We start from the raw sequence: 15,695 nt of genomic DNA on the forward strand, positions 1-15,695 counted from the left end.
CTCTAACCCAAACCCCCCTTAAATAAACCTAACACTACCCCCCTGAAGATCACCCTACCTTGAGCCGTGTTCACCCAGCCGGGCACCGATGGACCAAAAGAGGACATCCGGAGTGGCAGAAGTCTTCATCCTATCCAGGCAGAAGAGGACATTCGAACCGGCAGACATCTTCATCCAAGCGGCATCTTCTATCTTCATCCGACGAGGAGCGGCTCTATCTTCAAGACCTCCGGCGCGGAACATCCTTCTTCCTCGACGACTACATGACGAATGAAGGTTCCTTTAAATGACGTCATCCAAGATGGCGTCCCTCGAATTCCGATTGGCTGATAGGATTCTATCAGCCAATCGGAATTAAGGTAGGAAAATCTGATTGGCTGATTGAATCAGCCAATGTTTTGGTCCGAATATGCATCTGTGATGATGCAAGTTCGGCATTTTCTGCGTCTTAGTTGACGCTAGGTTGTTAAATTTCTCAACTTCCTTTTGCATCGTGCTTCATTCTTGGCGCCAAAAAAGTTTTATTTTTTACTCCACTTCCTACATGCTCCTTGCCTTCTTTATACAGGTATACCCCGCTCATACAGCGGGTTAGGGACCGGAGCCCCGCTGTAAAGTGAAAACCGCCTTAAAGTGAAACAAGGCAGTTTTAGCTTTCTTTTCAGTGTTTAAAATCTTAAAAACATGTTTGAACTAACATATATTAGGGGTGCGTGCTACGTTTAGTTTAACACTAGCACAGCAAGTATTCAATTAGTATTTAATAAATACTGTACCTGTAAAATAGTGACAATTACTGTAGTACAATTTTCCAGACTATAACACTGAGACACAGATTGCACTACAATGCAGTTAACAGAGTGAACTGCGCATAGCAAAATGGTGCTAGTCACTTTTCCCGCAATCTCACAATGATTTACAGCACTGTTTCAAAATCCTTGGAGGTTGAACTTCAGCTCCACAAAGCGCTGTATTAGCGAATCGCTGTAAAGTGAAGCACTGTAAAGTGAGGTATACCTGTATTTTTTCTTTTACATTTTACAAGATATCTCAATCTGATTCTATCTTAATCTGATTCTGTCTCAGAAGCTGCTGTATGAACCATGCTGCCTGAACACACTTCTACCATAGCTAAGTGTATCTGTTATAAGTAGATATGTGCAATTCGTTTCGGATTGATTTGGAAATTCGGCAAATTCAGCAATTCGGATCGAACCGAATTTCCGAATTAAAATACTGCCGAATTTACCGAATAAATCTGAATTACTTCGGATTTATTCGGTAAATTCGGATGGCCATGGATTACACTACTATTGTACAGTATAAGTCTAATCCCACCTAACATTTACCGAAATTCCGAATTTCCGAACCGAATCCAGCCGAATTAATTTGAATCCGAATGAATCCGAAACAAATCCGAACCGAATTTATTCGAATCCGAATGAATCCGAAACAAATCCGAACCAAATTGATTAAAATTTTTCCGAATTTGAATCGCTCCGAACCGAAATTCTAAAAAATCCGAATCGATACGAACCGAACCAAATTTTTTTGCCATGCACATGTCTAGTTATAAGCTAGTGGAGATTAAGGGGCCTATCTATCAAGCTCCAAACGGAGCTTGACGGCCCGTGTTTCTGGTGAGTCTTCAGACTCGCTAGAAACACAAGTTATGGAGCAGCGGTCACAAAGACTGCTGCTCCATAACCCTGTCCACCTGCTCTGAGCAGGTGGACAGGAATTGCCAGAATTCAACCCGATTGAGTATGATCAGGTTGATTGACACCCCCTGCTGGCGGCCCATTGGCCGCAAGTCTGCATGGGGCAGCGTTGCACCAGCAGCTCTTGTGAGTTGCTGGTACAATGCTGAATACGGAGAGCGTATTGCTCTCCGTATTCAGTGATGTGTTGCGGACCTGATCCGCACTGTCGGATCAGGTCCCCAAGACATTTGATAAATAGGGCCCTATATCTCCAGCTGTAGTATGTAACAGTTGTCATGATAAGCTTTTGCATTCAGAAAATGTTTCTATTAGTGCTAGTACAGTATCTGTTGTTCCTTCAACATCTAAAGTACATGATATCTCTGTTGATATGAAAAATTATATTGCTGATGCGATACAGAAGGCTATGGCTGCAATACCGGCTTCAAATAAACGCAAAAGGTCTTTAAAAACTTCTCATAATACTGATGAAATTTGTAATGACTGACAACACACTGATATATCCACTTCTGATTCAGAAGATCCTACTTCAGACGTTGACACTGATAAATCATCTTATCTTTTTAAGATTGAGTATATTCGTTCTTTATTAAAAGAAGTGTTGATAACTTTGGATATTGAGGAGTCTGGTCCTCTTGATAATACATCCAGTAAACATTTAAATTCTGTTTATAAACCTCCTGTGATTACTCCAGATTACTCAAAAACATGGTTGGAGGATAAATTTACCAAAGAGTTTCTTGATTCCTCAGACAAGGGTTACCTTTTTAGGTTTCCAGATAGATTCAGTGTCCATGACTCTGTCTTTAACAGACAAGAGACAAATGAAATTGGTTTCTGCCTGTCAAAACCTTCAGTCTTGATCATTCCCTTCAGTGACTATGAGCATGGAAGTTTTAGGTCTCATGACTGCAGCATCGGACGCAATTCCCTTTGCTCATTTTCATATGAGACCTCTGCAGCTTTGCATGCTGAATCAATGGTGCAGGGATTATATATATTATCATCAGGGTGGGACTTGCAGTCCTTTAGCAATAAAAAAGAAGTATCTCAAATACTTTCTTGGGCGGAGTCCAACTCCTGTCTAATTTCTGCTATACATATCCCAGGTGTAGACAATTGGGAAGCAGATTATCTCAGCCCTCAGCCTTTACATCCAGGGGAGTGGTCTCTCCATCCAGATGTATTTTGTCAGATTGTACAGATGTGGGGTCTTCCAGAAATAGATCTCATGGTGTCCCATCTAAACGAGAAACTTCCCAGGTATCTTTCCAGGTCCAGGGATCCTCAAACGGAGATGGTGGATGCATTAGCAGTTCCTTGGTTTTACCAACCTGCTTACATTTTTCCGCCTCTAGTTCTTCTTCCAAGGGTGATCTCCAAGATCATAATGGAACAAGTGCATGTGTTTCTGATAGCACCAGCATGGCCTCACAGGTTTTGGTATGTGGATCTTGTCCGAATGTCCAGTTGCCAACCTTGGCTACTTCCTTTAAGGCCAGATCTTCTGTCTCAAGGGCCGTTTTTCCATCAGGATCTCAAATTGCTAAATTTGAAGTTATGGAAATTGAACGCTTAGTGCTTAGTCATAGAGGTTTCTCTGACTCAGTGATTAATACTATGCTACAGGCTCGTAAGTCTGTTTCAAGAAAGATTTATTATCGGGTTTGGAAAACCTACATTTCATGGTGTTTTTCTCATAAATTCTCTTGGCATTCTTTTAGAATTCCTACAATTATACAGTTTCTTCAGGATGGTTTGGATAAAGGTTTGTCTGCAAGTACTTTGAAGGGACAAATCTCTGCTCTCTCTGTTTTATTTTACAGAAAGATTGCTAAACTTCATGATATTCACTGTTTTGTTCAGGCTTTGGTGCGTATCAAGCCTGTTATTAAATCAATTTCTCCTCCTTGGAGTCTTAATTTGGTTTTGAAGGCTTTGCAGGCTCCTCCTTTTGAGCCTATGCTTTTTTATGGATATCAAACTACTTTCTAGTTGTTTCTTTTGGCTATCTCTTCAGCTAGAAGAGTCTCTGAATTGTCTACTCTCTCTTGTGAGTCTCCCTTACTGATTTTCCATCAGGATAAGGCTGTTTTGCAGACTTCGTTTAAATTTCTTCCTAAATTTGTGAATTCTAACATTAGTAGGGAAATTGTTGTTCCTTCCTTGTGTCCGAATCCTAAGAATACTCTTGAAAGATCTTTACATTCTTTGGATGTTGTAAGAGCTTTGAAATATTAAGTTGAAGCTACTAAAGATTTCAGGAAGACTTCTAGTCTATTTGTTGTTTTTTCTGGTCCTAGGAAAGGTCAGAAAGCCTCTGCAATTTCCTTGGCATCTTGGTTAAAGCTTTTGATTCACAAGGCTTATTTGGAGGCAGGACAGTCTCCGCCTCAGAGAATTACAGCTCATTCTACTAGATCAGTCGCCACTTCTTGGGATTTTAAGAATGAAGCTTTGGTTGATCAGATTTGCAAAGCAGCAACTTGGTCTTCTTTGCATACATGTACTAAATTTTACCATTTTGATATATTTGCTTCTTCTGAAGCAGTCTTTGGTAGAAAAATTCTTCAGGCGACAGTCTCAGTTTGATTCTTCTGCTTATGATTTAAGTTTTTTTCTTGAAATTTATGTGAAATTTTATTAAAAAAAAAAAAAAATTTTGTGGATTTAATTTTTTCAGCAGAAATAGCTGTTTTTATTTTATCCCTCCCTCTCTAGTGACTCTTCTGTGGACTTCCACATCTTGGGTATTTCTATCCCATACGTCACTAGCTCATGGACTCTTGACAATTACCTGAAAGAAAACATAATTTATGTAAGAACTTACCTGATAAATTAATTTCTTTCATATTGGCAAGAGTCCATGAGACCCACCCTTTTTTTGGTGGTTATGGTGGTCTGTTGTCAGCATTTAGCTACCACCTAAAATTTGATAACGCTACACCGAATAGAAAGATAATTATTTATACCCTTATATTATTTGTAGACTTTGAACAAATGTACTAACTATACGGTTGTTGGAGCCAACAATCTCAGTAAGAGACTATACACTGAGAATGAGCTTAGTAACATTTCTCCAACATAGGTGTGTCCGGTCCACGGCGTCATCCTTACTTGTGGGATATTCTCTTCCCCAACAGGAAATGGCAAAGAGCCCAGCAAAGCTGGTCACATGATCCCTCCTAGGCTCCGCCTTCCCCAGTCATTCTCTTTGCCGTTGTACAGGCAACATCTCCACGGAGATGGCTTAGAGTTTTTTGGTGTTTAAAATCTTGGTCAGCGGATGCGTCTTCCAAGAACAAATTGCTTAACATACCTTTCAAGGGGAAAACGCTGTTTGGCCCTGACTTGAAAGAGATTATTTCTGATATCACTGGGGGTAAGGGCCACGCCCTTCCTCAGGATAGGTCTTTCAAGGCTAAAAATAAACCAAATTTTCGTCCCTTTCGCAGAAACGGACCAGCCCCAAGTGCTACATCCTCTAAGCAAGAGGGTAATACTTCTCAAGCCAAGCCAGCCTGGAGGCCAATGCAAGGCTGGAACAAGGGTAAGCAGGCCAAGAAACCTGCCACTGCTACCAAGACAGCATGAGATGTTGGCCCCCGATCCGGGACCGGATCTGGTGGGGGGCAGACTTTCTCTCTTCGCTCAGGCTTGGGCAAGAGATGTTCTGGATCCTTGGGCGCTAGAAATAGTCTCCCAAGGTTATCTTCTGGAATTCAAGGGGCTTCCCCCAAGGGGGAGGTTCCACAGGTCTCAATTGTCTTCAGACCACATAAAAAGACAGGCATTCTTACATTGTGTAGAAGACCTGTTAAAAATGGGAGTGATTCATCCTGTTCCATTAGGAGAACAAGGGATGGGATTCTACTCCAATCTGTTCATAGTTCCCAAAAAAGAGGGAACATTCAGACCAATCTTAGATCTCAAGATCCTAAACAAGTTCCTCAAGGTTCCATCGTTCAAAATGGAAACCATTCGGACAATTCTTCCTTCCATCCAGGAAGGTCAATTCATGACCACGGTGGATTTAAAGGATGCGTATCTACATATTCCTATCCACAAGGAACATCATCGGTTCCTAAGGTTCGCCTTTCTGGACAAGCATTACCAGTTTGTGGCACTTCCATTCGGATTAGCCACTGCTCCAAGAATTTTCACAAAGGTACTAGGGTCCCTTCTAGCGGTGCTATGTCCAAGGGGCATTGCAGTAGTACCTTACTTGGACGACATACTGATTCAAGTGTCGTCCCTACCACAAGCAAAGGCTCATACGGACATTGTCCTGGCCTTTCTCAGATCTCACGGGTGGAAAGTGAACGTAGAAAAAAGTTCTCTATCTCCGTCAACAAGAGTTCCCTTCTTGGGAACAATAATAGACTCCTTAGAAATGAGGATTTTTCTGACAGAGGCCAGAAAATCAAAACTTCTAAGCTCTTGTCAAGTACTTCATTCTGTTCCTCTTCCTTCCATAGTGCAGTGCATGGAAGTAATAGGTTTGATGGTCACGGCAATGGACATAGTTCCTTTTGCGCGAATTCATCTGAGACCATTACAACTGTGCATGCTCAGTCAGTGGAATGGGGATTATACAGACTTGTCTCCGACGATACAAGTAGATCAGAGGACCAGAGATTCACTCCGTTGGTGGCTGACCCTGGACAACCTGTCACAGGGGATGAGCTTCCGCAGACCAGAGTGGGTCATTGTCACGACCGACGCCAGTCTGGTGGGCTGGGGCGCGGTCTGGGAACTCCTGAAAGCTCAGGGCCTTTGGTCTCGGGAAGAATCTCTTCTCCCGATAAATATTCTGGAACTGAGAGCGATATTCAATGCTCTCAAGGCTTGGCCTCAGCTAGCAAAGGCCAAATTCATACGGTTTCAATCAGACAACATGACGACTGTTGCGTATATCAACCATCAAGGGGGAACAAGGAGTTCCCTGGCGATGGAAGAAGTGACCAAAATCATTCAATGGGCGGAGACTCACTCCTGCCACTTGTCTGCAATCCACATCCCAGGAGTGGAAAATTGGGAAGCGGATTTTCTGAGTCGTCAGACATTTCATCCGGGGGAGTGGGAACTCCATCCGGAAATCTTTGCCCAAATTACTCAATTGTGGGGCATTCCAGACATGGATCTGATGGCCTCTCATCAGAACTTCAAGGTTCCTTGCTACGGGTCCAGATCCAGGGATCCCAAGGCGACTCTAGTAGATGCACTAGTAGCACCTTGGACCTTCAACCTAGCTTATGTATTCCCACCGTTTCCTCTCATCCCCAGGCTGGTAGCCAGGATCAATCAGGAGAGGGCATTGGTGATCTTGATAGCTCCTGCGTGGCCACGCAGGACTTGGTATGCAGACCTGGTGAATATGTCATCGGCTCCACCATGGAAGCTACCTTTGAGACAGGACCTTCTTGTTCAAGGTCCGTTCGAACATCCGAATCTGGCCTCACTCCAACTGACTGCTTGGAGATTGAACGCTTGATTTTATCAAAGCGAGGGTTCTCAGATTCTGTCATTGATACTCTTGTTCAAGCCAGAAAGCCTGTAACTAGAAAAATCTACCATAAAATATGGAAAAAATATATCTGTTGGTGTGAATCTAAAGGATTCCCATGGAACAAGATAAAAATTCCTAAGATTCTATCCTTTCTTCAAGAAGGTTTGGAGAAAGGATTATCTGCAAGTTCTTTGAAGGGACAGATTTCTGCTTTATCTGTTTTACTTCACAAGAAGCTGGCGGCTGTGCCAGATGTTCAAGCTTTTGTTCAGGCTCTGGTTAGAATCAAGCCTGTTTACAAACCCTTGACTCCTCCTTGGAGTCTCAATTTAGTTCTTTCAGTTCTTCAGGGGGTTCCGTTTGAACCCTTACATTCCGTAGATATTAAGTTATTATCTTGGAAAGTTTTGTTTTTGGTTGCAATTTCTTCTGCTAGAAGAGTTTCAGAGTTATCTGCTCTGCAGTGTTCTCCTCCTTATCTGGTGTTCCATGCAGATAAGGTGGTTTTGCGTACTAAACCTGGTTTTCTTCCGAAAGTTGTTTCTAACAAAAACATTAACCAGGAGATAGTCGTGCCTTCTTTGTGTCCGAATCCAGTTTCAAAGAAGGAACGTTTGTTGCACAATTTGGATGTAGTTCGTGCTCTAAAATTCTATTTAGATGCTACAAAGGATTTCAGACAAACATCTTCCTTGTTTGTTGTTTATTCTGGTAAAAGGAGAGGTCAAAAAGCAACTTCTACCTCTCTCTCTTTTTGGCTTAAAAGCATCATCAGATTGGCTTACGAGACTGCCGGACGGCAGCCTCCTGAAAGAATCACAGCTCATTCCACTAGGGCCGTGGCTTCCACATGGGCCTTCAAGAACGAGGCTTCTGTTGATCAGATATGTAAGGCAGCGACTTGGTCTTCACTGCACACTTTTACTAAATTTTACAAATTTGATACTTTTGCTTCTTCTGAGGCTATTTTTGGGAGAAAGGTTTTGCAAGCCGTGGTGCCTTCCATCTAGGTGACCTGATTTGCTCCCTCCCATCATCCGTGTCCTAAAGCTTTGGTATTGGTTCCCACAAGTAAGGATGACGCCGTGGACCGGACACACCTATGTTGGAGAAAACAGAATTTATGTTTACCTGATAAATTACTTTCTCCACCGGTGTGTCCGGTCCACGGCCCGCCCTGGTTTTTTAATCAGGTCTGATAATTTATTTTCTTTAACTACAGTCACCACGGTATCATATGATTTCTCCTATGCAAATATTCCTCCTTTACGTCGGTCGAATGACTGGGGAAGGCGGAGCCTAGGAGGGATCATGTGACCAGCTTTGCTGGGCTCTTTGCCATTTCCTGTTGGGGAAGAGAATATCCCACAAGTAAGGATGACGCCGTGGACCGGACACACCGTTGGAGAAAGTAATTTATCAGGTAAACATAAATTCTGTTTTTTGAATGTGGATGTCTGGGTATAGAATATAGTGTATGCTATAACACAACAATAAGCTATTTTACATTGTGTGTTATCATTAATACTGAGGTTTGTATGCAAGTGCTTAAACAGTATGATATCAGCAAGATATATTTCTTTATTTTGATGTGCATGGTGTGCTATTAAGATATAGGGCTACAAGCTAGCAATCCGCTGACTGGGTTCAGTCCCAGCAGTACGCAGGTAGGAGGACGCCTTTGAGCGCATAGACCTGTATGCATTGAATGAATCTGCTGCACCCTATATTGCATGCCATATACTGATCACTGTGGGTATCCTCACGCCCCGTTTGACCACACATGCCCATTTCTATGCCTTGTTTTTAAATTTCTATTTGGATCAATTCATTTATGCATTATAGAGTAATGGAAGACACATACCCATTTCTCTAATGATCCAATTTGATATTGTTCGTCTATTTATATATATATACATGTTAAATAAAGTGTTTACTCTTTTTTACTCTACAACATTTTGGTCCATATTGACATGATAGCATCACACATTTGCTGCAGATTTGTCGGCTGCACGTCCATGATGCGAATCTCCTGTTCCACCACATCCTAAAGGTGCCCTATTGGATTGAGATCTGGTGACTGTGGACTCCATTGGAGTACAGTAAACTCATTGTCATGTTCAAGAAACCAGTTTGAGTTGATTTGAGCTTTATGACATGGCACATTATCCTGCTGGAAGTAGGCTTTAGAAGATGGGTACACTGTAGTCATAAAGGGATGGACATGGTCAGCAACAATACTCAGGTAGGCCGTGGCATTTAAACAATGCTCAATTGGAACTAAGGGGCCCAAAGTGTGCCAACAAATATCCCCCACACCATTACACCACCACCAGCTTGAACCATTGATACAAGACAGGATGGATCCATGCTTTCTTGTTGTTTATGCCAAATTCTGTCCCTACCGTCTGAATGTCGCAGCTGAAATGGAGTTTTATCAGACCAGGCAACGTTTTTCCAATCTTCTATTGTCTCATTTTGGTGAGCCTGTGCTTAGCTGCCTGTTCTTTGCTGATAGGAGTTGCACAGGAGTTGTGGTCTTCTGCTGCTGTTGCCCATCTGCTTCAGGGTTCAACGTATTGTGCATTCAGCGATGGTATTCTGCATACCTTGGTTGTAACAAATGGTTATTTGATTTACTGTTGCCTTTCTATCATCTCAAACCAGTCTGCCCATTCTCCTCTGACATCAACAAGGCATTTTTGTCCACACCACTGCCGCTCACTGTATATTTTCTCTTTTTTGGACCATTCTCTGTAAACCCTAGAGATGGTTGTGCATGAAAATCCCAGTAGATCAGCAGTTTTTTAAATACTCAGACCAGCCCGTCTGGCACCAACAACCATGCCACGTTCAAAGTCACTTAAATCCACTTTCTTTCCCATTCAGATGCTCGGTTTGAACTACAGCAAGTTGTCTTCACCACGTCTAGATGCCTTAATGCATTGAGTTGGCTGATTAGCAATGTGTGCTACCAAGCAATTGAACAGGTGTACCTAATAAAGTGGCCAGTGAGTGTATGTATGTATATATATGTGTGTATTTATGTGTATATCTGTCTGTAAATACATATATACAGATATAAATACATATGTACACACATATAGACATATATATACATACATATACATATTTAGACATCTTTAGACATGTATATTTATGTATCTCATTGTTAAAGCCCTTTGCAGCCTTTTTTTTCTAACACCCGAGACCTCATATCTTTGAGCCCTTATAACTTTTTAATGCAATATTATTTTTCAATCATTTGTATTAGGCAGTGAGTGTAACACTTACTTTTAAATGTAATTTTTATATATTTTGTGCAACTTTTTATTTGTGTGTAACCAGTGGAGTATTTAGGTTTTGTGCTGCCCCCTACTCAACCACAACCAAGGTTTTAGGCCTTTTTGGACATAATATTTTTTGGTCAGGGAATTACTGTATGTGATTTTATTTCAAAAATAAATTTCAACACACACAGTCACAAACACACACATACACACAGTTACAGACACATACACACAGTTACACACACATATACACAGTTACAGACACATATACACAGTTACAGACACATACACACAGTTACACACACATACACACAGTTACAGACACATATACACTGTTACAGACACATACACACTGTTACACACACATACACACAGTTACACACACATACGCAGTCACACAGTTACACACACATACACACAGTTACAGACACATATACACTGTTACAGGCACATACACACTGTTACACACACATACACACAGTTACAGACACATATACACTGTTACAGACACATACACACTGTTACACACACATACACACAGTTACAGACACATATACACTGTTACAGACACATATACACTGTTACAGACACATATACACTGTTACAGACACATACACACTGTTACAGACACATACACACAGTTACAGACACATACACACTGTTACACACACATACACACTGTTACAGACATATACACACTGTTACAGGCACATACACACTGTTACAGACACATATACACTGTTACAGACACATACACACTGTTACAGACACATACACACTGTTACAGACACATACACACAGTTACAGACATATATACACAGTTACAGACACATACACACTGTTACAGACACATACACACTGTTACAGACACATACACACAGTTACAGACACATACACACTGTTACACACACATACACACTGTTACAGACATATACACACTGTTACAGGCACATACACACTGTTACAGACACATATACACTGTTACAGACACATATACACTGTTACAGACACATACACACTGTTACAGACACATACACACTGTTAAACACACATACACACAGTTACAGACATATATACACTGTTTCAGACACATATACACTGTTTCAGACACATACACACTGTTACACACACATACACACAGTTACACACATATACACACAGTTACAGACACATACACACTGTTACACATGCTATATATATATACATATATATAAACCCCAAACACATATTTCTTGAAACAATACTTCCCCAAACGCGAAAGCCAACAGAACTAAAGGCAATAGTTACTAGAAAGGTTCAGAGCTACTTCTAAGCTGTAAGCTCTGTGGGCAGTCTCGTATACCGCCTAGAATTTATAAGGCACTACTGGGACCTAGATGAACACATTGGGTGAGCCAATGACAAGAGGCATATATGTGCAGCCACCAATCAGCAGTTAGCTCCTAGTAATGCACTGCTGCTCCTGAGGTTACCTAGGTATGCTTTTCAACTAATAATCGATGTAAACTGAAAACTATTAAAATGATGTGCTCTGTCTGATCCATGAAACTAAACAAAAACCAATCACGCTTTTTAGGATTCAGTTAACCCTCTCTGTAGGCTTCTGCTTTGCTAACTAGACAAAAGCAATAGATTATGACACTACTTGTAGATACTCTGCACCTGTCAGTTACTAATGTATTTTTATCATCCTTCAGTTATTAAAAACCCAGGCACAATAATATATAATGTAGTTTAATTATAATAATGTTATTTCATTGTTAGTTACAATATGGGGTTGCAATAGTCAAGGCGGGAAATGATGAGAGAGTGGATAAAATTCTTAGTTGTGTCTTGCTTGAGAAAGTGGCAAATTTTAGAGATGTTTTTAAGGTGGAAATAGCAGGGATTGGCCAAAGACTGAGGATGTGGGGAGTGAAAGAGAGATCTGAGTCAAGTGTGACCCCAAGACATCGGGCATGCAGGGTTGCGGTAATTATATTGTTATTAACAGTTAGAGAAAGTTAGGGGGGTGGGGTAGGGATTTTGGAAGAAGGGGGAAGAAGAAGGAACTCAGTTTTGGAGAGATTTAGCTTAATGTAGTAAGTGGACATCCAGGATGAGATATGAGAAAGACAGTTAGTGACACGGGTTAGCAAGGAAGGAGATAGTTCTGGTGCAGAGAGGTAGATTTGGGTTTCATCAGCATAAAAATGATATTGAAGCCTGTGGGACTTTATTAAGGAACCTAAGGATGATAAATAAATTCAGAAGAGAAGGGGACCAAGGACAGAACCTTGTGGTACCCCAACATAAAGTGTTAAAGGGGCAGAGGATGCACCAGGGAAGGTTACAGCACATGACATATATATGCCTACATTATCCTTGCCTACAGAATGCATCTGCTAGAGAGGGAGAAGTCTGAGCAAAAAGCTAGCACGCTGGAGAAAAAACTGCAGGAAATTGTTAGCGGTTTGTCTTCCCAACTGCACATGGACGTCGGTCAGCAAGAGGAGCCGGTCACTGCCTTACTAAATAAGGTAATTTCTTGTCTTTGATTACAGAAGCTGTAAGAATAAATGTAACAATGAATCTAGTAACTTATTTCAGATTACTGTCCTTTTGTATTTACTTCAGAACACTCGCGTAGCTACATCATTATTTGGGTTTGTTTTTAGCATTTTGTTCAAACAAATTTGAATAGCAGAATTTAAGTCTGCGCACCTCCGAAGTGTTTGCTTAATAAATTATTAGGTGTCTTAATCCCTGTGTCAGACAATTCCCTAAAATATTTATCCCATCAGCTTTCTCCTGGCACAGCTGGATATTTTAACCCTTAAAGCCTCTTACACAACTGCACATTCTCTGGCTGATCAGTGCAGGCTCCTCACTTCCCTCCCCCTTCTGCCTGTGCGGTGCTGTCAGCCTCAGCATAAGGAGGCAGAGGGGACACAGGCAACAAGAAACATGTAAAGGGGGGGCTGCACTATAAGCATTTTTACCCCTGAGACCAGAGGTGATTAGCTGCTGTTAACATTTCTTATGTTCTCTCTCCTTTCCCTTCTCTCTCACTCTCTCCTCTCATCCACCTCTTTATTTACTATTTTCTCTCTCACTCCGCTCTCTTCTCTCCCTCATCTATTGCCCTCTCCTTTGTATCTCTCTCTCACTCCGCTCTCTTCTCTCTTTTCTTCTTCTCTCCCTCATCTATTGCCCTCTCCTTTGTATCTCTCTCTCTCACTCCGCTCTCTTCTCTCTTTTCTTCTTCTCTCCCTCATCTATTGCCCTCTCCTTTGTATCTCTCTCTCTCCACTCTCTTCTCTCTTTTCTTCTTCTCTCCCTCATCTATTGCCCTCTCCTTTGTATCTCTCTCACTCCGCTCTCTTCTCTCTTTTCTTCTTCTCTCCCTCATCTATTGCCCCCTCCTTTGTATCTCTCTCTCACTCCACTCTCTTCTCTCTTTTCTTCTTCTCTCCCTCATCTATTGCCCTCTCCTTTGTATCTCTCTCTCACTCCGCTCTCTTCTCTCTTTTCTTCTTCTCTCCCTCATCTATTGCCCTCTCCTTTGTATCTCTCTCACTCCGCTCTCTTCTCCCTTTTATTCTTCTCTCCCTCATCTATTGCCCTCTCCTTTGTATCTCTCTCTCACTCCGCTCTCTTCTCTCTTTTCTTCTTCTCTCCCTCATCTATTGCCCTCTCCTTTGTATCTCTCTCACTCCGCTCTCTTCTCTCTTTTCTTCTTCTCTCCCTCATCTATTGCCCTCTCCTTTGTATCTCTCTCTCACTCCACTCTCTTCTCTCTTTTCTTCTTCTCTCCCTCATCTATTGCCCTCTCCTTTGTATCTCTCTCTCACTCCACTCTCTTCTCTCTTTTCTTCTTCTCTCCCTCATCTATTGCCCTCTCCTTTGTATCTCTCTCTCTCACTCCGCTCTCTTCTCTCTTTTATTCTTCTCTCGCTCATCTATTGCCCTCTCCTTTGTATCTCTCTCTCTCTCACTCCGCTCTCTTCTCTCTTTTCTTCTTCTCTCCCTCATCTATTGCCCTCTCCTTTGTATCTCTCTCTCACTCCGCTCTCTTCTCTCTTTTCTTCTTCTCTCCCTCATCTATTGCCCTCTCCTTTGTATCTCTCTCACTCCGCTCTCTTCTCTCTTTTCTTCTTCTCTCCCTCATCTATTGCCCTCTCCTTTGTATCTCTCTCACTCCGCTCTCTTCTCTCTTTTCTTCTTCTCTCCCTCATCTATTGCCCTCTCCTTTGTATCTCTCTCTCACTCCACTCTCTTCTCTCTTTTATTCTTCTCTCCTCATCTATTGCCCTCTCCTTTGTATCTCTCTCTCTCACTCCGCTCTCTTCTCTCTTTTCTTCTTCTCTCCCTCATCTATTGCCCTCTCCTTTGTATCTCTCTCTCACTCCACTCTCTTCTCTCTTTTCTTCTTCTCTCCCTCATCTATTGCCCTCTCCTTTGTATCTCTCTCTCACTCCGCTCTCTTCTCTCTTTTCTTCTTCTCTCCCTCATCTATTGCCCTCTCCTTTGTATCTCTCTCTCACTCCGCTCTCTTCTCTCTTTTCTTCTTCTCTCCCTCATCTATTGCCCTCTCCTTTGTATCTCTCTCTCACTCCGCTCTCTTCTCTCTTTTCTTCTTCTCTCCCTCATCTATTGCCCTCTCCTTTGTATCTCTCTCTCTCACTCCGCTCTCTTCTCTCTTTTCTTCTTCTCTCCCTCATCTATTGCCCTCTCCTTTGTATCTCTCTCACTCCGCTCTCTTCTCTCTTTCTTCTTCTCTCCCTCATCTATTGCCCTCTCCTTTGTATCTCTCTCTCTCACTCCGCTCTCTTCTCTCTTTTATTCTTCTCTCCCTCATCTATTGCCCTCTCCTTTGTATCTCTCTCACTCCACTCTCTTCTCTCTTTTCTTCTTCTCTCCCTCATCTATTGCCCTCTCCTTTGTATCTCTCTCTCTCACTCCGCTCTCTTCTCTCTTTTCTTCTTCTCTCCCTCATCTATTGCCCTCTCCTTTGTATCTCTCTCTCACTCCGCTCTCTTCTCTCTTTTCTTCTTCTCTCCCTCATCTATTGCCCTCTCCTTTGTATCTCTCTCTCACTGAACTCTCTTCTCTCTTTTCTTCTTCTCTCCCTCATCTATTGCCCTCTCCTTTGTATCTCTCTCTCACTCCGCACTCTTCTCTCTTTTCTTC

The 15,695-nt window shown here is 42.0% G+C and overlaps 1 protein-coding gene across 1 annotated transcript in view; it reads left to right on the plus strand.

Moving 5' to 3' along the window:
• LOC128635989 (coiled-coil domain-containing protein 170-like) overlaps positions 1-15,695 on the plus strand; it is a 214,938-nt gene that overhangs the window by 116,173 nt on the left and 83,070 nt on the right. The window contains exon 6 of the mRNA XM_053689065.1: positions 12,898-13,042. Within this exon, the coding sequence (XP_053545040.1) occupies positions 12,898-13,042 (145 nt within the window). The remainder of the gene's footprint in view (positions 1-12,897; positions 13,043-15,695) is intronic.

Source organism: Bombina bombina, chromosome 1, assembly GCF_027579735.1.
Source record: "Bombina bombina isolate aBomBom1 chromosome 1, aBomBom1.pri, whole genome shotgun sequence".
Taxonomy (NCBI): Eukaryota; Metazoa; Chordata; class Amphibia; order Anura; family Bombinatoridae; genus Bombina; species Bombina bombina.